Here is a 24,352-nt window from a genome sequence, read left to right as displayed (position 1 = left end):
CTCGAATTATTAACACGCTGCGACCAGCCCAGCTTCCAGAAATAAATGTGCAGGGTTCTCACATCCCGTTTGTCGATGTCATTGAAAACTTAGGCATTACAATCACGCCATCTCTCAACTGGCGAGATCAAGTCACAAGCATTTTAAACCGCGTTTATAAAACGCTGTACCAACTGAAGGCTAATGGTCAGGCACTCACTTATAGTCTAAGACGGCTTCTCGTATCGGCGCTGATTTTTCCAATATTTGACTATTGCTCACTCCTCCTGTTGGACATTACGGTTGTTGAAGATATCCGCCTACAACGAGCTCTTAATGCCTGCGTTCGCTTCGTTTTTAACGTGCGCAAATGCGAACATATTACGCCCTACTATGAGCAACTTAATTAAGGAGTAAACTCCAGAAATTTAAAAACTCACGCTTCCCCTACTCCAAGAAAACATACCCAACCACACAATTCCCGCTAAAAGCCAACCGCTCGCAATTAATAATCCTCATCAACATTACGATTTCAACTACTACATCAACATTTCAATTTTACAGATGAATCTGTTGACAAACCAGGAAAATTTGGTCATAATATTCACCGATAGATTTCAGCCAAATATGCGAACTTTAGAAATAAAGCGAGCTGGTAAGATTATTGTTGTAATATGCAATAGAGTCATGCCAGATTGGGTAAAGAGCGTGACCCGTCAGTTGTTATGGAACGACGATCTGCCACCAAGAATCTATAATTATAGCGTATACATATACCGACTACATCGTTAGCGATATATACACCACCGTCAATCTTCTCGATTACGGGAATTATCCGAATAGCATAATAATAATCAAAGACGTAGATGGCGAAATATTTTCAATATTTTTTGATGATCAAAATTACAAGGTCAAGCAACACTTTATGATCGACAATCTGGCAATCGAAATTCCTAACAACGATAACGATGAACTAATAAACTAAAACCATGACGAGACCCACTATCGGGGACATTATCAACTAATTCCATTATCATAACTAATCATGCCGCGCATAGATACATTTAGTTAAGTACATCGGATATATATATATATATAGCATACCTCTAACGATAAGATAGGAATAAAGAAACACCGAACCCTTATGCGGGAGTGACAGCTAATGTACGACGAGAAAGTACACCAAACAGATCCCTTAAAAGAAATGATGCCATACGAGAACAACGCTTTAACCTGTGTGCAAGGGAACTACCACAATGCGAAATAAACGACAACCGAACTGATTCAAAACCATGGTGATTGCAGCTCCAAAATGTACATCATAGACCTTCAAGGATTTCACGGGGAAAATCATGTCTTCATGATAAAGGAAATCGCAGTGATGAGTTGCTGCGAAGGACCAATACACCATTCGATAGTCCGTATGGAAACAGAAAAATCTACTCTTCCGCCAGAAATCCAAACGCTCAACCAGCAATTAACAGATCACCACCACGGGCTCGATTGGCACGATGGCACCGCCGTTGCCAGTGACGTAACTAAGGCATTAGAGGCAATGTACAAGAACACAAGAATCTACTTAAAGGGCTCAGATAAGGTCAAAACCTTAAGACCATACTTCAACGACATAGTAAACCTGGACGACCACGGTTGCCCGCCTTTAGCGGCGATTAAAGAAAGCGGAGTACCCTGCATCCAACATTCTTTTATGGATTTTAAATTCAACTGTCTACTCCGCAACGTCACAGCATTACTTCACTGGGTGAAACAATCCTTCCGCGAGCCAGTAAACTGCAACAAATGGACAAACGAACCTAATCGGCTCCCACAAATAGCAATGCCAAGCTGTCAACGACGACGGGAGACACCGAAACGAAGGGTGCCCGAGTTATATAAGAAAATAGCCCTGAATTTACTGGGACACATCGTTAACACGATCGAAAAAGTTTGCAACGATCCAGAATAAAACCAACACCCCGTCTAAACCCAAGGGACATGCAAGCAATAAAAAAATAATAATAAATACGCGTCACCAGTCCTCTAACAAACCAAATACCTGAACCGATAATCAGACTTGCAAACCCCATATAATTATGCCCACTCGATAGCCCAGACATAATGAATTCATTTGCACCATGAAAAGAATTTGTTGAACTCATAACTTTACCGAATTGATAATACTGACGCCTATACGTTGTAACATTACAGGGCTAAAGATGTACGTTATCGACATACAAGGACTTGGAGGGAAAAATAACACGTTCGTCATTAAAGAAATCACCGTGAGAAGGTGCTGCGGAACCGCAATACACCACCTTATCCTCATCACAAAGACACATGGGACTAACCTACCCGCGAAAATTCAAAGGACTAATCACTGGCTGAAAGAGTGTCTCCACGGCCTTTCCTGGGAAGCCGGATCAAACACCCGCGCTCAATTGGAGGAATTAATAAACTCACTGGACGCTGAGGAAACTGTATACGTTAAAGGCAAGGAGAAGCAAACCATACTGCGCGAACATTTTAACACGGTAATCAACCTAAAAGATTGCGGATGCCCAGGTATGTCGGACATAAAAAACTACGGAACCCCGTGTGACGAACATTCAAAATTGAACCCGGACTTCAACTGCTCATACCAAAATACCGCAGCCATGATGTATTGGCTGAAAACAAAATTCTGTGGACCGGTGCCTTGTAGCCGATGAAAACCCAACCCAGACACCGCTTTAAAATCACTTGTGGCTAAAGACCCGGTGAAACTAGATCGAGCACTCACCGCAAGGAAAGGGCTAGACGTCTTGGAACAAGTAGTCGAAGCAATCAAGAGAATTAATTGCAATATTAAGGAAGACGAAGCCTAAAATAAGAACCACCCATCGCACAAAACACTGACGAAATATAACATCATCAAAATGTCCTAACCTCCTCCACAACCACACATCCTCACCAGAGCAAAAGACAATTCTATCGAACACCAGAATGTTCATTAATTACAGTCGATTTTCTGTTACGACCACAGAGGATCGAGATGGATCTCCGGCTAGCAATCCTGCCCCAACTGATCTGGATGACTATGGCCCTAATCGCCTACGACTGCGGATCGAAAATGATGAACCTGACCACGGTATCTCTCCTTGAAGTAGGAACATGCGACCTGCCGAAACTACAACCTGTAACTAGCACCATCGAAATGCAGCTCCTAGAACTCACCGACTACTCAGAGGCACGAATCACGCAATGCAAGGTAGAGATACATCGATCGATCTTTCACTGCGGAATGCATTCGCATATTTCGGCAACTAGCAACGGACAACTCGAATATATACACTTTGTATCAAAAGAAGAATGCATACAAATGCACCTGTACAAATCGTGGAGATTCGGAGTTAATAGCATTATATCCTAATTAAAACCAAATGGAATAACGACAAAAACCATATCACTTGGCGGAGCAACGAATTTTGACGGGACTTGCGAAGGCATACAATACTCCGACGAATACGGAACATGGAGCGACGTAATAGTCCAAGGATACGTAAAGATCAGTCTAGCCGAATATACTGCAAAAATAAACCTAAATTCAAATAAAATCATATTTCGATCTGGAACAACGTGTGACTTCAGCAACGGTAATTGCGTTGCATTGCGTAGACAATAAAGGAGGAAACACGTTTTGGGAAACCTTGCCAAAGGATTCCTGTCAACTAGACCGATACGACGTCTTATACGAAGGCAGAGCCATAAAAATCAAGAACAGCGATGAAACCTATGATGAAGTATATACAACGCAATTATATATTTCACGGGGAAAATCAAAAAAAATTTATATGTGACGTCGGAGCGGTACCTGGTGGAAATTTCCAGATATTAGACACCGGAATCATTCACACAGCTACAGTTAGACTCACATCAGTAGTTTGGGTCACCAATTACCGATAAAGTATTGAAATACACCGGACAACGGGCATGCTGTCGCTCTAATCGAACTAACCGAGGAAGGAGTAATTATTGGATAAAAGATTTAATTAATTGGCTTACCTCTTGAGAATACTCTGGATATGATGACTTGTAGCGTAGATTGGTGAGAGCATTTAACGGAATAACTGATTCTAATATATTCGGATACTTTGATTAACTTGGATTTATTTTATAAGTTCAATATTTCAAGTCACAAAAACGGAGTTACTTAGTGTAAGATCTTAAATTAATATGACAAAATGGAGCTGAAAGCTCGCTGGACTTTTGGGCAGATTAACGTTGTATGAAAAGTTTAAATGCAAAAGGCAAAAGGATTTTACCGCGAGACTGTACCGGAACAAGATGACGAATCTGGTCGTAGAAACCAAGTGGACGATCGGATGATCGGTCACCGTTTTTATAGGGGTCGATCGTTGCTCAGAACGATCCCCTTCTTTAGATTTTGTCACCTTTTGCGCACCTCCCTCTTTTTCTAGGAATTCTAATCAGGACACGACATCTTCGCCGCATGCACGCCTGTGATCTTAGTTCATTAGCTATTACTATATTGCAAGTTTTGACATATGGTATAACGCTGCACCGGTGCGGTGGTGTAGATGCGGGGTCGTTGTTCTGTAATTTTCCATTCTGCGTGGACTTTGTTGTTGGGGCGCAAGCCCCCCTTGGCCCCTCGGCTACTGTGCTTCTTCCCGCCGTCTCGTGCTTTCGGCAGCTATTTCCTAATATGGTAATCGCAGTGCGGATGCGCTAGTGGTGACTCATGTTTTATGTTAGTGCCGTGTGCATTTTCGGGCTCACGATGCGCTTAATTCCAGTTCCTGTTTACTTCCTAATATTCTTACTATCCTGTTCGTTACAAAGTCTATATGTCATATTGGTTACTCGTCGTTTGTTAGTTTTATAGCGTGTATCTATATAAAATTACATATGTATTATAATTGATTACTGTCGTTATTCATCTGGATTATAATAGCGATTGTTTATGAGACATAGTTGCTGTTTGCTTAACATTATTAGAATCGCGCTGCTGCGAATATTCTTAGGTGTTTGTGTTATAATTATCTTAACAAATTTAGGGTATTTAACAATTTGATAATCCATAGTTTTAGAGCAGGTTTACATGTGTGCTTTCGTATATGATTCTCTTCTGTAATTATTAATTCTTATATTGATATAAATCGGCTTGGAAGCTTCTAGAACGTTTTTCTTATGTTTGTTGGTTGCCTGTCATTGGGCGTTGCCACGTATGCACCTTTGAGTTTATTGCGAGTTGATTTACCTTCAATCGTTTCGTCGGTAAGTTTCCTAATGTGTTCTCTAGATGAAGCTCTGTATGGCTCCACATTGGAGATCTGCATTGCCTTCAAAACGTTGCGCGTGTTGCCTACAATACGGCGTTACGGAGGAAGGTATAGTTCATGCTGGATAATTAGTATTCACGGTTTTGAAGGTTTTGCAGTCTCTGGTTTTATGGATTATTGCAGCAGTGCTATCTTTACATTATATTGGTTATACATTTATCTATGGTTTTACAATCTTCTGTACTCCAGGTTAAATGGAATAGCGTAAGATGCTTATAGTATAGCTCTCAGCTCCGAAGGCACAAATGGCATTGTCGAGTGCTATATAATAATTGGATATAATCGTGTTAGTTAATTATGGTGTTAATATGATAGTGACATGTAATAACGTATAATAATATTATAGCTCTTTGTAGTGCGAAGATCTCGTAACATGGTTTTTAAGCTTTGGTTAGTGAATGTCATAGTTATTTCCATCTAGGGATATTCCAAATAGTTAGACAGTTGTTTTAATTCCTTATGGTTACAAGATTCTCATACTTCGAGTTTGGTTAGTTGATAAAAGTAACATGCAGTAATAATAGTCGATAAAACATACGGACGTTCCGGTCGGATGTTACACTATGCTGGTAACTTAGTTGATTTATTATCCCACGGAGGGCGCGACACCATCTTTCTTTTCGGGAACGTCGTGCAGCACGTGCGTGAAGGAATCCCAGTAACATTAGCAATATTCTTCATATATTTGCTGTCACCCAAGTGACAAATCATCTGCAAAAATGGCTCTGTATAATTTCAAAAAGATCGCCGTTGTCCCGACAGCCAAGGTAAGCAGATCCTCGATTGAGCGTCGAATCTTAACCTAGTCAAAAAGACACGTTCAATCCTGATGTCAAGCCAGAAGTACTAATTTCATTCACTCTCTGACACTGCACAATAAATCCCAAATAACGATCCGCACTTCTGTAATCCGACTCGTCGACTCACTGATTCAGAAGTCTTGAAAATTGAAGTTACCAATATTTTTAGGTTATCGACATGTCCACACCGTTATTTTTTCGAGGATTAATAATGTCATCTTGTCTGATGTTTTACAGGACTTCATCGATATCATCTTGTCCAAGACTCAGCGCAAGACACCAACCGTCATACACAAAAACTACAAAATATCAAGAATCCGTGCATTTTATACTCGCAAGGTGAAATTCACCCAGCAAAATTTCCACGATCGCATGAGCCAAATTATCCAAGAGTTTCCAAAACTCGACGATGTTCATCCCTTCTATGCCGATCTCATGAACGTTTTGTATGACAAAGATCATTACAAACTGGCTCTGGGACAGATTAACACTGCTCGCCACTTGATCGACAAGTAATTATGCTTCTTTTTCATAATTCGATTTAATACTTTTTCCACATTTGCTCGGTTCAAGCTCGCGAAAGTGAAGAACTTGTCTGTGTTGAAATTTAATACGTCTAATTTTTTTAGCGTTGCAAAAGACTATGTGCGTCTTCTAAAGTATGGAGACTCCCTGTATCGTTGTAAACAACTGAAGAAAGCTGCGCTGGGTCGGATGGCTACCATAATGAAAAGACAGGCTGCAAATTTAACTTACCTAGAACAGGTTCGGCAGCACTTAGCTCGATTGCCGAGCATTGATCCGTATACTCGCACGATCATCATTTGCGGTTTTCCCAATGTTGGCAAAAGTAGCTTCATAAACAAGGTGAATTACCTCGTAATATGGTTTGCAAATGTGTCTAATTATCGCTAATTTTTAAGCAACAGCTTTTGAGACATTGATTGATTTTATTAACAGATCACTCGAGCGGACGTCGAGGTGCAGCCTTACGCGTTTACGACAAAATCACTGTACGTTGGACACACAGATTATAAGTATTTGCGCTGGCAAGTCGTAGATACACCCGGAATTTTAGATCACCCATTAGAGGAGAGAAATGTTATAGAAATGCAGGCTGTCACAGCGCTTGCACATTTACGTGCCGCAGTTTTGTATTTTGTTGATATATCTGAGCAGTGCGGCCATTCGTTAGAGGAACAGGTAATTTATTCAAAAGAAAATATCACCGACTGTGACTTTATGTGCATTTGTGATTAAAACTTAATTACCTATGCAGGTAAAGCTTTTCGAGTCCATCAAACCTTTGTTCACAAACAAGCCACTGATGATCGTTCTGAATAAAGTTGATGTTCTTCGACTGGAGGAGCTGCCGGAAGACAAACGTGAAACTCTAAAGCCTTTCGAGGACGATCCTGACCTTCCGGTAATTGAAATGAGCACAATTACTGATTACGGGGTCATGGAAGTCAAGACTCAAGCCTGCGATCGGCTGTTGGCTCACAGAGTCGAGCTCAAAATGAGAACAAAGAAGGTAAAGTTGTGGAACAATAACCATGAAACAGAATTTCTCGCGAATTTTGCTCATTATATTTATTCAACAGATGGAATCTGTCCTGAATCGATTACATGTAGCTCAGCCAACTGCCAGAGACCAAAAAGCGAGACCACCCTGCATTCCGGAAAATATTCTCAAAAAGAAAGAATTGGCAGCTGCAAAGACCGAAAGAAAGAGGAAACTGGAGCGTGAGATCGAGGAGGAAATGGGCGACGATTACGTATTGGACTTGAAGAAAAATTACGACATTGAAGGGGACCAAAAGTACGACATTATTCCGGAGTTCTGGGAAGGCCACAACGTAGCGGACTACATAGACCCCGACATTTTCGAGGTAACCGTCGATTGAATCGATTTTAGGAAGCGAAAAATAATGCTGTAAATCATATTCCCATTATTGTTATCCCTATTTTGTTATGCACAGAAATTGAACGCTCTGGAGCAAGAAGAAAACCTGCGGGAGGAGGCAGGCATTTACGATGCTAAGATTCCGGAATTGAGTGAAACTATGCGAGAGATTCGCGACTTGGCAAAACAAATTCGGGACCGCAAAGCCATCATGAAAGACGAAGCACGAATCGCAAAGGCCTCTACTAAGCCTGTTATGCCTCGCACAGCTGGCTCAAAAGTGCGAGATCGTTCCGTCACCAAGCTCCGTGATCAAATGGAAGACTTGGGTGTTGATATGGAGGGCACAGAAAATGTAAGGTGGCATATTCCTCCAACAGGCGTATGAATATGAAATATAAGAAAGAAGTGTTTTAGGTAAAAATGCAATGAACATTTTATCGTTCTTCAATCATTCTCCATTATATTCGACAGGCGAACTTCACCAGGACCAGAAAGAGATCTAGATCGCAATCGCAGCCTGCCACTAAAAGGATGCGACTTCAATCCGAGTCCCAGTCTAGAGCGCGTAGCAGTTCTAGACCAGCTCGTAATGATATGGGAATTAAGGATAATGTTGTAAGTGCTGAAGTTTCATTTTTTAAGTTCAGCTTTTTTTTTCTGTAGTTTAATTACACACTCTATGTTTCTCTATCACAGATGAAGATGAAGTTAAAAAACATAGCACACAAAGCAGTGGCAAAGAAAGTGGGCAAAAAGGGATTGAAAGGAGAAGCCGATCGATTCATCGGGACAAAGATGCCGAAACATTTGTTCGCTGGGAAACGAGGAGTCGGAAAAACGGACAGGAGATAAATATATATTATATATATATTTTTATATCAGAACTGCTCCACCGTAAATACATATGTATACGCGTTATACTTATGTAACTAGCAAACTTTATTTCTACCTAGAATCAGCGGAAACTAAATATCCAGGCATATACTTGTGAAATTCGATTCTTCATTAGCATTATCAGTGGAAAATTGCGAATAAATAGCATTACATAATCTATAACGATAATAAATTAAGGATAACGATCAACGAAAATTTCATTTAATTTCGCATTTGAGCCGACAATTTAACGAGTGTTTCTGACATTGAGTAGGAATGTTGTATAAAAAGATGAAAGATCAACCAAATGAAAGAAAATTAAAACAGTTTACATACTGTAAAATAGAAATTATTCAATAACTTCGGTGCTACAATTATAACGATAAATTATTTCACCGCGCTTTGCAGTAAATGTTTGGTGTTACATAACGTAAGGCGATTCATTCGGTTCGAATAAGGGATAGGCAATTTATGGATGACGAAATCCGAATCTCAGTGTTGTGACACGAGATAGCGCCGTTGCGGGCGGAAGTGTGACTGAAGTCGGCTAGGCCTGCTTATAAATAAGGCAACAAATGCAGCAAGGTTTTGCGCTCAAGATATAGAAGTGAATTTACAACAATTAAAATGAAATATACAATTTTATTAACTAAAGCGAAGTCGGGGTGAATATATTTGTCGAAAACATCGCGGCGCTACCTCGTAGTATTTTCAAGTGACGCCGTCGCCATGTTTGTTTTTAGTATTTGAGGAATGAAAAGTGAACGCTAGAATCGGTTTGAATAAATACTCTTGAAATTTGGTGAAACAGCGGGTTTGTCAGAAGTGACAATAGTGTCGATGATTTCCGGAATATGGTAAGCACCCAGCGTCCCGCTGTTATTGTTTATTTATGAACGTTTTTATGTTGTTTTTTTTTCATACAACAATTTGATTCTCTCGCGGCTAGTGGAATGAACGCATAGTAGCTGCCTAGGCACAAACACGCCTCGTATATACGTTCCAAACTCCTTTCTACACCGACGAAAACGATTTTCGGAACGAGCTGCGGAACGCGATATTCAAACCTTCGATCGGAAATGAGGTTTGCTTACGCCAGACTCGTTATTCGGCCAATATCATTGCCGAAAATATCCGTCGTTTCACTCCAAGCTCTGCGGAGGCAGCCGCACGCCGCTGTAATCGAATTATCGGGACATTCGATTCGCCGCCAATATTATACCCCGTAAAAATCATCAAGTAACCGCAACGGCAATGTCGACTTTTGCCCAATTCCCCAATTCTCAAATTTTCCGCATTGCAAACGCGGTTTAATCGATATTTCAGCATCGCGTTTAATGCAATAGTTGATACGTTCAATGCGCGTTCGAAAAATACGAATAAACATCTAAATTATACTTCATTCATCGACATAACGAACTTTCCCTACGCAACTTGCCGCTCTTTTTGTTCGGTGTCGTACACGTTAATTGTCCCTCAGTTCGTACCGGTTCTTCGAAATTTTCCATGCTTCAGATAATCCAACGCGCGTTATTTTTACACGCAATTATTTTATACCGTATACCCAGCAAGCAAACCGCGCTGAACCAGCAGCCTCAACGCTTTTTCCTGACTCTTCTACACTTCTAGGCACACATGCCAGAAGCGCAAGTGTCTATAAATAGATCTTCGTACTCTGAAAACGTCAATTAATTTGGCGCTAAATCCTGGAGTCTTCCAAACTGCAATTCATCGTATCTTTAAACATGTATTTTGATAAATAAAAAAAAATAATGAAAACCAATTTTATTTTGACAAACCCAAAAATTTTTACATATGCTGTTGAAAAGAGTTCACAAACGTTTATAAAACAATTTGCTTCACGTTATAAACATTGTACCTATCTTATAAACAAAAGTTATTCTCATGTCTTTGGATTTGAAGAATAACATTTTCAAGCATTCTATAAACTATTCACACTTTTACTTCTACCTTATTATGTCATCAACTGATTATTCATATCTTGTCGCTCTTTTCTGCTTTTTCACTCTTGAGCATGTAATGACTGGACACGTAATTACAAAATTCATTGTCATCCAAACAATAGATGTGTGAATTTTTGCTGCAGAAAGTAAAATACAAGAGACGTGTACTGAATTTTAGTCCAATATAATATTGAAAAAGATCATCGTAGCTCTGAGTGTAATTCAAATGTAATTCATGCGTAATTTCTGTATTAACGACGTTTGTCACATGATGCTATTAGGTCGAACCAAGCACATTTATTAGCCTTGTCATTTCCGTTCTCGACCAGTAAAGTATCCACTGATTACCAGACCGGATCCTTCCCAAACTGCCATGTTTTAACCTTCCAACAGCTAGCAAAATTTCCAATGAATGCGGGGATGTAAATTTCCAAAAAAAAATCCTCTTCTTAAGTCATCAAAACACGCTTATTTACAGGCCATGCCTTTGAATAACCTAATTAATTTTTTCAACAGACACCGTCATGAATTAACAAAATACTTCTTCGATTCAAAGCACCTTACAAATAGCATATTGAATAGTTGAAGTCTATAACGCTGATGTAACTTTAGATTTGATTAAATGGCCTTAAACTATAATAAAGTAAAAGATGTATTTACATTACATTTTGGGAATTCAACTCCTTGGAGGCATTTTAAAATAAGAAACAATGATTTTTTTGTTTCTGTGTCGCGTCATCTCAACATCGCTAATTCTAATCTCATAATACATGCGGAATCTATCTGTTCATCTCTTCTGTCTATCAAGTGACGAATGGCACAGAGTTAAATGGGGGAAAAGCAGGGACCACCAACAATGTTGAGAGCAATCAATATCTCGAGAGCGTGGGTGAGTGGTGGGGGTAGGAGTTGTCGGCTTTTGGGGTCTGAGGGTGGCTGTTGCTAAGGGGAAATAGTGTCAGTAATGAGCGACCTACCCTCCCTCCATTGCTTTTTCCTAATTCCCTGCTTCCCATCTTTTGTGATCTGACATTAAAACAAGGTCAAAGATTGCAATGTTGATATAACGATGCACCATTTTCAGGAAAAATTGATATATCTCAACTCTAAGATAATCCTGAAATTTAGTAAACCGTGATCGATAAACATACATGCATTTTTTGGAAACTCTGCATCTTCAGAGTCGTTCTAAAATTGCCATACGATGATTTTTTGGTTCATTGTTACAATACTTTAACTTTAACATTGCCAACTTTATTCAAGGTTGTGTCCACTGCAAACAACCTTGTACCCTATATTTCCAACATGATATCCAATGAAGTGTTCATGAATATTCGATGTTCCATATCTTTACAATTGTCGTTTATTATACTCCTTTTCTTCGTTTTTAATTTATATCAGTTGAGGCAGCAGTCTTGCCATTTCATTCTTATCGATAAATCGTTGATTTGAATATCATGCGAACAGATGACAGTGCTTCACTGTCAATTCGCTTCTGTAAACAAATTTTCATTCGACAGATGCTGAAATTTGGTCATGATTTGTATTTGTGAAAAAAAAATTTAAACATCTATTAAAATACATGTATATATATATATAATAGTAATTCAAAACGTATATTCATATCGATTTATATCTGTATATGAGACACAATGAAATTCACTGCAGAATTCAATTATTTATAGTCTTTATAAAAGAAACTGAATTTATTTATTGATGGATTTCTTTGGCAGAATGGGAAAATTTATTGAAAAAATACTTTTCATGATGTGAGTCCCTTTACTTATGCGACAGTTTTCGTCATTTCTTGATCACCAACAAGTTTGGAAGCTATATTTGGGAACACTTTTGCTTTTAGAAAGTTTGAAAAGTGGACAAGGATGTGGCTCCGAAGTGAACACGTTGGTCGAAGGCTTAGGGGTAGGTTGGGGGCGGCTGGAGCAACGAGTTCAAAAGTAACGGGCAGTAGAGTTCAGTCGGGAGCGGTGAGAAAGATTCCAGCAATAACAAACAGTAATCAGCGTGTAAACACATCGAGCAGATGCGGTAGATTGACCAGATGGAGACGAAGATCACCAAATCTTTTAAAGGAGGTGGGGAATTACTTTATTCTCCATGGGGTATTTCACAAATTGACAGACTTTGTTCAATTTCTAATTTACTTTCCTTCTAATTTATCCAGGCCTGCAGAGAGAACGTTTTACACTTTGCTAAATCACCTCCGATCAGGCGAGAGAGAGGACCACGAAGGCGCAAGTGTATAAAGCGGGCAATGGGCACTTCAACACCTTTACATCGCGTACCTCCAAAGGATTCGATAATTGTGAGTATGATTTAAGTTGCTTAAAAAAATGGTTCAATTTTTTAAATCTTAATCTCGTCAATCACTTATTCGCTTTGTGAAATGATTTCTAGTGCTCGTGAATATCTTGAAATCGATCCAACTGATTTACTTCAAATTTCATGACAGTTTTCTTGGATAGTTTATCCTCTTTGCCATAATTTAAAATTCTGGGTCTATTTTTTTTTTCTCTTCTTGCAAAATGGTAACCATTTGAAGATGGAACTCAATTGTTTAGCCACAATTTAATCAAATCGTTTATTTCATTTACAAAGAAATATGATATTTGAAAAAGTAGTGATATCGTTGCAAAAAGGATAAACTATTCCAGAACGCTGTCTCCAAATTTGAAGTAAATCGTTTCATCCATTTTCAAGATATTGTGGGAACCACAAAACATGTCATCGAGCTAATTGGTTGATATTAGCGTCAATATCAGTGCATCTCATTGATTGATTTCAGTATTAAAAATATGTCCGCGAAGCTCCTCCTGCATACTTTAGATTAAAACAACTCCCAATCAAATTGAATAATTGGTCGTTTAGTTATAAATTCCCGAGTTTCACCCCCTCAAACGATTCCGTTATTCAACTCTACTCAATACTTGAGTTGATCTTTACTGTGTGAATAAAAATTTATCCTATAGCCACCGAAGAGCGCGACGGTGTCCAAAGTATCTGAAGAGTCGAAAGAAAATTGGAACCTCATATCGTCCACGGTCTATTCAACGCCAACTTTCAACGGGGAAGTTCCAATTTGTCCGCCAACACCGCCTCAGGAGGGTAAACCTTCTACACCAAGTGTAGTCGCTCTTGCCGAACTGATGCCGCCGCCGACCGAAACACCGCATCCTGATTTGTCCTGCTTATTGAGCGAGGAGAGCAACAGAGCTCATGGTCAGTGTTTACATTCTACAACTGTTGGATCGTTGAAACTCTTCCTGATATTTGACAACTTCAAAACTCAAGCTTCTCCCGTCATCTGTTGTCATCTTTTATTCCAGATATATTAACATTGCACTGTGGTTACCCGGAGATATGTCCTAGCAGCGAGTCATCCGTCGATTACTACAACAACATAATTCATTCGACGCCGATATACGGCAGCAGAATCTCTTACCAGGCGGAGAGATACTTTCCGACAATGAAGTACACCTATGTCGACGGCAACGAGAACTGCAACGAGGAATGTAAATACCAGTTTTCAAACTCTGGCAGCGACTCCTCAAAGTACGAAAGCGCCCATGATTTCCCCACATCAAAATACACTAATTTGGCTGACGTGTATTCACGGAATTCAAACCGCTCGTCAGACGCTAATGACGAACTGAACACCAAATACGATTCTGAGGACGTCAACAGAGGTTATCAAGATGTGAAATACATGGACGTCGGAAATGAAGAAATCGTTGAAAGCTGCGGGGTTGAAAATATGGTCACCCAGGTGCAAGAGGACTGGGAACCCTTCGATCCCTACTTGTTCATCAAACATTTGCCACCTCTGACACCAGCGATGAGGGCCAGATGTCCAGCGCTGCCCTTGAAGACCAGAAGCAGTCCGGAATTTAGTCTAGTTCTTGATTTGGTGAGTCTCGTTGCGAGGAAAGATTCGTTGCTGCTTATTTCGATCCTGTTGCTTAACTAATAAATGCCTTTCTATCTCACAGGATGAGACGCTCGTTCACTGCAGTCTTCAGGAATTGACCGATGCAGCTTTCCGTTTTCCAGTTGTATTCCAAGAAATAACTTACACGGTTTTTGTCAGAACAAGACCGTTTTTCAGAGAATTTCTCGAGCACGTGTCTTCGCTGTACGAAGTGATACTTTTCACCGCGAGCAAACGGGTCTACGCGAATAAATTGATGAATCTTTTAGACCCGACGAGAAGATTGATTAAATATCGTCTCTTCAGAGAACATTGCGTATGTGTTAATGGAAACTACATCAAGGATCTCTCCATTCTGGGCAGAGATCTCTCAAAGACAGTTATCATCGACAACAGTCCGCAGGCCTTCGGCTATCAGGTTGGTGAAACATTTATCGCTGCTGTTACAGAGTTTCCGTGGAATAACGTTGTAACAAAGTCGTAATAACTTTGACCTGATTATTTACAGCTAGAGAATGGTATTCCAATAGAAAGCTGGTTCGCCGATCGCTCTGACAGCGAGTTGATGAAGTTATTACCATTTTTAGAAAATTTAGTGAATTTGGTAAGTCGACGTTATATTTATTTATCACGTTTTGGCTCTTTTTTTATGGCATAAATGCATGAACAATCGATGTTCTTTGTATAAAACAATTTTCACTTTGTCAATTGCAGGGAGGTGATGTTAGGCCGCATATCAGGGATCAGTTCAGACTCTTCAGTTTCTTGCCACCCGATTAACTCGTTTTGTGTGATGATGAGAGTTTCGGTTGTTGAGAAAAGTAAATAAATACATTTTTTATTATCCTCAGGCTATGTAATGTATACATAATGTTGTTTTTTTTTAGAGAGTTTCGTTGGCCGTATTCACAGGTGCTTTTATCGTTCATCGTCTGGCAAAAATTACGATTGTTGATCTGTTGAAGAAATGCTCGCACTGTGAATATAGCCTAAAACGAGAAACGTTCTCTGTACACTTAAGTCCAGTCGTTTTGATGTTTTTTTAGGCTCTGAGAGAGCTTGTAAGTCTTCACCACAATGCATTGAAACACTTATATTTTCATTAACGATGTACAGAGTTTTTTTATGTACAAAATTTATACATAGAATGCATATCTCATACATTGATGTAATATCATCAATAGATTATTATCTTTCATACGTATTAAGATACGAATTTTTTTTTTATTTGCGGATAGAAAATGTAAGAGAATTTACTAATTGTTTATCGTCAGAGATAATTTTATATCCTTAAGAATTGCTTATTGTATGCAATAAACACCTAATTGAATTTGAAACGCAACAAAGATATTTGTGGGATACATGTATACATTGAGTCCTGATGATATAAGATAGTTCAGTTACTATTTTTTTTTTTTTTAAACGGATCAGAAGGATGAAGAAAGATCTCTATTACGAAACGGTTGTGTTTATCTTGAGGAAACAAATATATATAAATAAATAAATAAGCTCTCTGCTGTGCAGGGAACGTACAAAAGCGTCTTTTCCATAAAATTCTTGTGAAAATTTTTCTACGACGTTCTAATTCAATTGATAAAATCGTGAAAGTAAACCGCAATATCCAGTAACATTCGCCGTTTACCTGAAAATTTATAGCCACTGTTGATACACTAGTGTATACTGTAATGTTAAAATCACACAAAGTACATGTATACATGCTATGGGCTAAGTATTACAAAATGCCCAGACATTTTCGTTATGCACACACTAACGCATGTATTCAGCTACAATCATTGCATGAAACTTCAACACTACGTACAAGTATAATGATAATGGTTGATAAACCTTTGACATTTTTCGTCTGTTTTATTACTCTTTAGTCACGTAAGAATTATTGAAAAATTCATATCAGGGAGTCTAGAGTTCGGAGATATTTTCTGGAGACAGGGAATTTGAATTCTCTGAAAATTTTAGACAATTGTTGTGCGATTTCTAGAATTCAAAAAATTTTTTGTTTCATCTCATGAAATTATTCACCTTCGTTCAAAGCAATCACGATGTAGAACACAGCAGCCATTTTTTATATGTTTCTTCGTCAACGATCTACAATTCACTTTAACTCTTCAAGTAGAAAAGGGTTAAACCTGGAATTCTCAGGAACCGTTGTATCACTAAACTGCTAGACATCTTGTCAAATGTATATACAAATCTATATGTGTGCATACAAGTACATGACGCGTGAACTTTGTGATCTATAAGCAGGATTATACAAATTTTTTTTTATTCCTTAAGACAAGAGAACAAACATTAAAATGTTTATTCGTAAAAGATACATTGCATTTAGTTTTAACATAAATTCTTGTTACTACTCCTCTATTTTGAAATTGTAAATCAGTTTTCTTTTCTTCACCTTTTCCTAATAGTGATGAATTCGTATTTTGTTAAAACACAGGCACGCGTCGTCATTAATAAACAGGAACCGAATGAAAAAAAAAGGAAAGAAAAACTTCAATACATTTGTCCTTTACGATTCATTGGATAGCCATTATTCTTATTTGCTATCCGGTTGAAAAGTAATGATATCTAATCGACACCTGACTTGTCTGAGCCATTTCATATTCGTATGTCATTGAAAATTTCATTACACACTTGTAATGGTGTGGAAAATTTTTTATTATGTTCGCTTTCATTTCAAAGCAAATTATTAACATAGGCAAATCTCCGATGTTTATTCGTGTCATACAGTATGCGATAGCATTCTTTTTTAAACGTATTATAACGTTCATTAGAAACATAGAGCCTCTAATTGTATAAGTAAATCATAAGATGTAGGTTTTTCTATGAAAAAGAAAAAGAATGAAGAAAAAAAAAATGTATAGTTAAGATCGTGTATAATTCTTGCAATCTTCATCGTTCGATATGCGTAGTACTGGGCTCACATTTTATTGACAAACTTATCAAGTGTTTATTGCTACGCGAAAACTTGGTAAATTTATTATATTTGATATTTTGTAATATCAAAAAATTTTAGAGCTATTATGTTATTAATGACCGTCATTTAAAGGAGTTATGATGAAACAATGTCTATGAATACTTATTATATCTTTACTATTTTCCTTTTTGTATGATAAGCGCCCTGATTGTTAGTTATTATTATGTCACAAATGCATACATTCATACGTATATTGAAATTTATGTCTTCAATTAAATATGCTTAAAACGATGTGGTATGAAAATTCAATATATGATACTAAAAAAGCTTTTCTTAATTTCTTAAGCCTTTGGCGCAGGCGAAATAAAAAAATTGAAAATTGAAAAAATTAGGAAAAAAGGAATATGTAACAAATTAAGATACATTTCTATTTTTATAATTCATAAAGTGATATCGATGAAGTTATTATTGGTATTATTATTATTATTATTACTATTATTATTATTATCATCATCATCATCATCATCATCATCATTGTTATGTGATGACCACATGAAACGACAGGTACACAAAAAAAAAAAAACAATTTTGAGTACAAATTTTTAGAGCATTAAAGAAACGGAGAACTGAGAAATTTTTTCATTGTTTCATAATAAGTGAAAACAAAGCGATGATGAAGAAGTATACAGAATAAAAAAAAAAAAAAAATTAAAAAAAAGTATAGAACAGAAAATGGTGTACAAAAAAAAGCATAGAAAATAGTATCGATTAAATAAAAACCGACAAGAGAATTCAAATAGTGAAGAAATGTATGAAATTATCATCGGAGGAAAAAAGTCACTAGTGTTTTAATTGTTATTCTACAGGGTCAGAAATAAAAATTTTAAGAGAAATTGGAATAAGAAAAAAAAAAATCGCAACACGCATTTGCAAATAGCACGTGCTTACGACTACTTTGAAAATTTATGTATCCAACTAAATAAATGTGATACGTTGGACGTATGCCTGTGACTGCACACAGAAATGACGAGAATATATTTCAAAATCGAATTATATTCGAATACCACCAAACACAGATCCTTTAAAGATGGCAAAAGAAACAAACCTGCAATATTGCCATACTTGTGACACAGAATATGTTATAAATATACATATTTATGACATGAAAAAATAGTGGAAAAAAATGTATTTAAAAACAATGTTGCAAGTAACAATCTGTAAATAATATTAAATATTCATAGAATAGTATATTCAGAAAGGTAACAAAATGAATATGATTATAGCTTATGATTAGTCTGAGAAACCATATTATGCAATGCAATGGATATATTATAACTGTGTTAATATATGACACAGAAAAACAAGTATGATTTGCAGATAATTGTAACATCTTGAATAGAGGGAAAAATCATTCCAAAAATGAATTAAAATTGTCACGATGGTGCGTTGAGAAAAGTAAAAAATCTTCCTTTAGTGATCCGAAAAAAAATTTCAAGCCACATTCATAGGTGTAAATATAGGTAAATATAACTTTCTAAGATTTCTATCAGCATCTAAGAAAAAAGAAGAATCATACTGTTTTTCGTATAACGATATAAATAATAAATACATAATTACTTAATCGAATTAGATAGCAAATTATTATGTCACAATTATACTATACAATACACATGCATGTATATATACATATATATATGTTTGTATGTATACATATGCGAGAGCGTGAGGCATGCATGAAGTGTGTCATTTTACGGATACATTACATTAAATATCAATAAGAAGAAAAATGTTAATCTGAAAGCTCTATAATTGAATAGGAATAAGTGAATCTTAACAATAGACATGTATATAGAGCAGAAAAATTGTATCCGTATCATGCGTATATAAATGCAAAGAAATTATGCATAAATTTAAACACACACATTAGACACACTTGTGTGTATAACAATTAAAATGAAAAAGCTTTAGTTATTTGGAACAATCGATACACACGAGACTATTATAGATAATAATATTCATCAAAAATGAACATCTCTTGTTCCAAGGCAAAAAAGCTATTCTTGACTTCTCACTTCTATCTAAAAGTTCGATCTAAAAGAAACTATCGTGTAATAACATCTGACTGTAGTTTCAACAATATTATTATTAATAAACACCAGTTAGACGCATAAATTGGATTATATTCTATCTTTTCAGCTACCTCAAACGAGAAGTATCGTCTTTTACACCTTTTAAAGTAGCATCCGGATTTCGATTTCCCGCTTCGAAATGGCAGCGCGATGATCGCGACACCACCACAGAACATAATCTCGAATGAATTCCACAGGAACGGCGGCATGGCGTGGAATCGACTCGGTTCGGCTCCCTGCATTTCACAGGAAAAATTGACCAGCTTCTAAATTTTAATGGGAATTTGAGTCCGTGGAAGTGAAATTTGACCGCCTGGCCTATTCAATTGTGTGATCAAAAATGGCAATGCTAGCAGAGCCACGTCGTAAACAAAAATGGACACTGAATCCACGAGGCAAACAGTGGAGTGACGGTAATCATGAACCATGTTTTGCACACTCGCATGAAACGAAAACCTTTATCATTGCGTTTTATTGCTAAATCCTATAAATTTTTCTGGTTATCTGAATCTTGTTGCTTGCGATCAACGTAATTTTCCAACTCAAGCATAACTTGACCTCCCAACAGCTACAGGTTGTTGCATTCATTTTGGTATCACTAATCACCAATATTCTTTTGCTTTTTTTGTTGCGAATACATACAAGTTTCTGTAAAAATGTAACGCCTTACAAAATAAATTCCAATTTGGTTCTGCTTTTCAAGTCTTTTAATCCATTTCCTTTCTGTCCATTCTACATATCAACACAAAACCAGACTCAACAAAATTTGGGCAAAAAATGTTGGAGAAAATGGGCTGGTCAAGTGGCAAGGGTCTAGGAGCTAATGAGCAGGGAATGACGGAGCACGTTAAAGTCTGCTACAAGAACGATCAGTCAGGTGAGCCGGTGACTCACTTTTATAAAAGTGAGAATAGTCTGCATTTGATTAAAGCGAGCAATTGACTGTAACATTCTTTGAATCAAGGTATCGGCTTCAAAGACTCTGGAGATCAGTGGACCCAGCATCAAGCAGACTTCAATAATTTCCTAGCCCAACTACAGGAGCAGAATTCAATTAGTACAAAAATAAATGCTGAAGGCGACGAGTCTTTGGAGTTAAAATCCAAGCAAAGCAAAGCTCGTGTGCAGTAAGAGTTTATTATTTAGTTGCTCTCACATTTATTTTACACAAAACCATGAAATTTTGATACTCGCTGTAAATTATTCCCTATTTTTCAGCTACCACAAGTTCACCCGCGGTAAAGACGTCAAGAAGTACAGTTCTAAGGATCTGGCTAATATATTTGGTAAAAAGGATCTTAAAGATGCAACGGAGACTTCGAAACCTGAGGAAGTGGAAGAAGACATGACAGAAGAGGTCGCAGGAGCCAAAGATAACAGGGGTGGTGTTCTTACTATAAAAGGTGGCAATATAGACGAGTATTTTAAAAATAAGTTACCTAATTTTATGAAGAAAGGAATAAATTCAAGCGCTCGTGGAGACACAGATGGATTTGACAGTGATGAATGTGAAACGAAAATGGGACTTGGATATAGTTCTGTTAAAGAAAATGATACTGCTGTTTCTGGATTTGCATTCACCAACAAAGGACTTGATTTGGGCTATTCTGGGTCCTCAAACAACACAAAGAAGAAAAACATCGACTTTGCTTACGATAATCCGTGCTTGGACCTCCAAAAAAAAAGCAAAGGTAAAGTTGAAAAGAGCACAATCAACTGTTCTAATGATGGTTTTGTCAACCCTGCATTGGATCTAACTGATCTTGCATCGAACCAAAGTAATGGGGCAGAATTTGAGATCACACATGTGAAACTTGGGCTGGATAATGATGCACTGGACCTGTCGGACGAAAATAGCAGAAAAAAGCGTGTAACTTTCAATGACAAAGTTGAGTACAATACAGATATCTGTAAAAAGAAGCGAAAGGGCAAAGGAAAGTTGGACAAATTTGAAGTTGACAATAATAAGCTGAAAAAGAGGGTAAAGCTATCTTCTGCGGTAAGTGAATCTGTTCCCAATAACACGTTGGCAGGTTTTGTAAACGAAGCTTTGGACGTTGAAGTGTTCAGCGAAGAAGTGAACGACAACAAAACGAATGAAAGAAAAACCAAGAAGTCAAAACGGAAGAAGAATTGCAGGGCATCGAATTTAGAAACAATTGAAGAAGCTGCCGACGAAGGTGGTGGTCAACTAGATGAATCTGAAATGGGTGAAGCTGTCTTGCTCGATGAAGGTATTCCTAGAAAAAGTAAGAAGTCGAAACGGAATTCTAATGCTGAGACCAAGTCAGAGCTAAGCGAGGACACTCCAGAAATAAAAAAAAAGGATAAACAAAAACAATGTGCTGAAAGCATGACAATTAACGCAGATGAAGACCTCGTCCTTCCAGAAGAGTCTCGAGCTAAAAGTAAGCACGATAAAAAGAAACAGAAGGGGGAAAAAGAGGAAGTGGAGATTACAGTTCTCACAGAAATGTCAAGGAGGAAGAAGAAAAGAAGACATAAAAAGGAGATGAGCAAAAATATTGAAAGCGACAATGGAGAACAAGAAAACTTTGATTTTCAGGTAAAAACAATTGACATTACCGAAGTGAAAAAAAAGAATAAAAGGAAGGTAAAACTAAATACCAAAGAGGAACAAAACGGTACGACTGTAATGCTCAATGCAAACGATCAAGCAGATATCATCAACAGCAACGGTGCAACGAAGAGAAAAAGTAGCGACGGTGGGAACTTTATCAAATCATCAAAGAGGTGTAAAACGGACAAGTCAAGTACTACAGAGGATGCGGAAAACTTTGTGCAAAATAGAGGCATTTCTGTTAAGTCAACACCACCGGCTTTGTGGGACAAGAAAGGTAGCAAGTCAAGAAAAATATTCAAATCACTCTTTGCCAAGGCGCCAACTTTGTTATTCTCAGGGTCAAATATCAATGAAATGACGGGTTACGGCGCTGATTTTCAGGATATAAAGCGATGCGTACAACAAAAATGTTGATTAATTTAATACCGTGAATTATTGAGAGTTTTGGGAGGGGGGTAATTTATTATTACCAATATTTATATCTTTGTTTTTGGACTTTTAAACTATTCATCATTGCCATTTTCACAATCAATTTAAACCTGTACATATTTCGCCAGCACAAGTTTATTTCTAATAATTTATAAATCTAAAAACAATTTTATTTTAATTTAAAATTAAAATACAATAAAGTATCTATTCATTAATAGAAATGTAATTAACTCCTCATAAGTGATTGAAATTATGAATGAGATTAAATATACAAGTATGAAAATCGCAACAAGGAAACAGATATACAGCATAAGATATTGTTCTAAAATAACAAATAACAATTTATTATGCTATGTTATCATGTAATCTAACTATGTCTTCATTAGCTTCAAGTTTATCGTACAGTGTAATGGCTATTGATAATTCACTGTCGCTCAAGTTGACTAGTGTTCGTGGAATATATAGCGCCTCTGCAGATTTCACTTTGTAATTCATATCCAACAGTCGTTGTTTCACATTGAACAGAGAGTTGGGTTCACAAAAAAACTAAAGGATTCAAAATCTGAATAGAACATCATCCAAGCCTCGGTAGTTTTCTATAATTCCCATCAATCGCTCACCTTGTATTCTTTAATATCGTTGTGTTCGAACTCTTCTACATCCTCGGCATCTGCCTGAATTGCGTGATCTGTCGCCAATCCCAAATCCCCTTGAATTTCAGTTGTTATTACTCCCTTGTGATCAAACATATGCACAACACCTGGATCGGTTGTCGACCAGCTATAATGTTGTAAATAGAACGTGCATTGATTCTTGACGGTTAACTTCATATTCGGTTTCTTCAAAACATAAGATTAATTCCACATTCAACTGCGATTAGATGCTTTGACGTTACCCAAACTTCCTTAACAATGTATTTATGCTCATTTTAAATTGTACAGCATTGTCGCATGCGTATTCAGCTAGAATTACAGCTCCTGATGGCCCACGAAGATCGACCCGTCCAGATATTGTTGGTGTTTTAGACGTCGAAGCCGTCTTTAGCACGTTGTTTATAGTAGCTGCAGGCATTGCAGCCTTTTTAGCTCTTTCTATAATTTGTGCTAGTTTATAGTTTGTGAATGGATCAGCATTATTGTTAGCTTCTGTAAAAGTCAAACACTTGTGAATCGTTGTTGATTAGGTAAAATTTTTGGGGCAAACAAGACATGAACAATGATCATTCTGAATTCTAGCTGTAAATAAGTTGGGAGTTCCAATTTGTTACCTGCTATGGCAACGCACATCAGTCGACGTAACTTGTTGAAGTTTAAAGCACGCTTTGCATCGATGATAGCTTTGTCATGCTTTATATTCGCCCATTTACTGTGTCCAGCATACCTCTTACTACATTTTGACGAAATTATAAGTTGCCTTGTGATCAACGATCGTACAAAATTAATCATTGCAACGGGATCGACGGAAC

The 24,352-nt window shown here is 37.4% G+C and overlaps 4 protein-coding genes across 5 annotated transcripts; 3 read left to right on the top strand and 1 right to left on the bottom strand.

The window, feature by feature from the left end:
- The first annotated feature begins 5,929 nt into the window (after positions 1-5,929).
- Non1 (nucleolar GTP-binding protein 1) lies at positions 5,930-8,954 on the top strand. Its single transcript, XM_046622418.2, has 9 exons — positions 5,930-6,088; positions 6,359-6,633; positions 6,751-6,988; positions 7,082-7,324; positions 7,401-7,655; positions 7,726-8,013; positions 8,104-8,382; positions 8,502-8,645; positions 8,727-8,954. Exons 1-9 carry the CDS (start codon positions 6,041-6,043, stop codon positions 8,880-8,882), a joined length of 1,926 nt encoding a protein of 641 aa, XP_046478374.1. The 5' UTR covers positions 5,930-6,040; the 3' UTR covers positions 8,883-8,954.
- A 390-nt stretch (positions 8,955-9,344) lies between these two features.
- LOC124217118 (CTD small phosphatase-like protein 2) lies at positions 9,345-19,371 on the top strand. 2 transcript variants are annotated; one of them, XM_046622422.2, is made up of 9 exons: positions 9,345-9,760; positions 12,726-12,960; positions 13,050-13,190; positions 13,855-14,104; positions 14,212-14,792; positions 14,875-15,231; positions 15,322-15,417; positions 15,528-15,634; positions 15,701-19,371. In XM_046622422.2, the coding sequence occupies exons 2-8, from the start codon at positions 12,748-12,750 to the stop codon at positions 15,591-15,593; spliced, it is 1,704 nt and encodes a 567-aa protein (XP_046478378.1). In that variant the 5' UTR covers positions 9,345-9,760; positions 12,726-12,747; the 3' UTR covers positions 15,594-15,634; positions 15,701-19,371. The 2 variants fall into 2 exon arrangements, with proteins under 2 accessions (XP_046478378.1, XP_046478377.1); XM_046622421.2 differs by having other exon boundaries at positions 15,528-19,371.
- Positions 19,372-20,051: 680 nt separating this feature from the next.
- On the top strand, positions 20,052-23,418 carry LOC124217113 (uncharacterized protein PF3D7_1120000). Its single transcript, XM_046622411.2, has 4 exons — positions 20,052-20,287; positions 20,629-20,751; positions 20,839-21,001; positions 21,093-23,418. Exons 1-4 carry the CDS (start codon positions 20,215-20,217, stop codon positions 22,870-22,872), a joined length of 2,139 nt encoding a protein of 712 aa, XP_046478367.1. The 5' UTR covers positions 20,052-20,214; the 3' UTR covers positions 22,873-23,418.
- Positions 22,189-24,332, bottom strand: LOC124217126 (translational activator of cytochrome c oxidase 1). The gene is made up of 4 exons (XM_046622432.2): positions 24,155-24,332; positions 23,783-24,032; positions 23,508-23,667; positions 22,189-23,433 (listed from the first exon to the last, which is right to left on the bottom strand). The coding sequence occupies exons 1-4, from the start codon at positions 24,330-24,332 to the stop codon at positions 23,233-23,235; spliced, it is 789 nt and encodes a 262-aa protein (XP_046478388.1). The 3' UTR covers positions 22,189-23,232.
- Positions 24,333-24,352: the final 20 nt, after the last annotated feature.

The sequence above is a fragment of the Neodiprion pinetum genome, chromosome 4 (genome assembly GCF_021155775.2).
Source record: "Neodiprion pinetum isolate iyNeoPine1 chromosome 4, iyNeoPine1.2, whole genome shotgun sequence".
Classification (NCBI taxonomy): domain Eukaryota; kingdom Metazoa; phylum Arthropoda; class Insecta; order Hymenoptera; family Diprionidae; genus Neodiprion; species Neodiprion pinetum.
The sequence above is the reverse complement of the archived record's forward strand: the minus strand, read 5'-3'. Positions and strand labels throughout refer to the sequence as shown.

What these genes read in the sequence shown, in the direction of transcription:
- LOC124217113 (XM_046622411.2), top strand. Translation starts at nt 20,215, where the DNA reads ATGGCAATGCTAGCAGAGCCACGTCGTAAACAAAAATGGACACTGAAT. An exon ending in AGGCAAACAGTGGAGTGACG is followed by an intron (nt 20,288 to 20,628) that starts GTAATCATGAAC and finishes ACACAAAACCAG; the next exon opens with ACTCAACAAAATTTGGGCAA. An exon ending in CAAAGCAAAGCTCGTGTGCA is followed by an intron (nt 21,002 to 21,092) that starts GTAAGAGTTTAT and finishes CCTATTTTTCAG; the next exon opens with CTACCACAAGTTCACCCGCG.
- Non1 (XM_046622418.2), top strand. Translation starts at nt 6,041, where the DNA reads ATGGCTCTGTATAATTTCAAAAAGATCGCCGTTGTCCCGACAGCCAAG. An exon ending in GCTCGCCACTTGATCGACAA is followed by an intron (nt 6,634 to 6,750) that starts GTAATTATGCTT and finishes TAATTTTTTTAG; the next exon opens with CGTTGCAAAAGACTATGTGC. An exon ending in TGGGAATTAAGGATAATGTT is followed by an intron (nt 8,646 to 8,726) that starts GTAAGTGCTGAA and finishes TCTCTATCACAG; the next exon opens with ATGAAGATGAAGTTAAAAAA.
- LOC124217126 (XM_046622432.2), bottom strand. Translation starts at nt 24,332, where the DNA reads ATGATTAATTTTGTACGATCGTTGATCACAAGGCAACTTATAATTTCG. An exon ending in ACATTGTTAAGGAAGTTTGG is followed by an intron (nt 23,668 to 23,782) that starts GTAACGTCAAAG and finishes ACAACATTATAG; the next exon opens with CTGGTCGACAACCGATCCAG. An exon ending in ACGATATTAAAGAATACAAG is followed by an intron (nt 23,434 to 23,507) that starts GTGAGCGATTGA and finishes TGAATCCTTTAG; the next exon opens with TTTTTTTGTGAACCCAACTC.
- LOC124217118 (XM_046622422.2), top strand. Translation starts at nt 12,748, where the DNA reads ATGTGGCTCCGAAGTGAACACGTTGGTCGAAGGCTTAGGGGTAGGTTG. An exon ending in GGAGAGCAACAGAGCTCATG is followed by an intron (nt 14,105 to 14,211) that starts GTCAGTGTTTAC and finishes CTTTTATTCCAG; the next exon opens with ATATATTAACATTGCACTGT. An exon ending in CGCAGGCCTTCGGCTATCAG is followed by an intron (nt 15,232 to 15,321) that starts GTTGGTGAAACA and finishes GATTATTTACAG; the next exon opens with CTAGAGAATGGTATTCCAAT.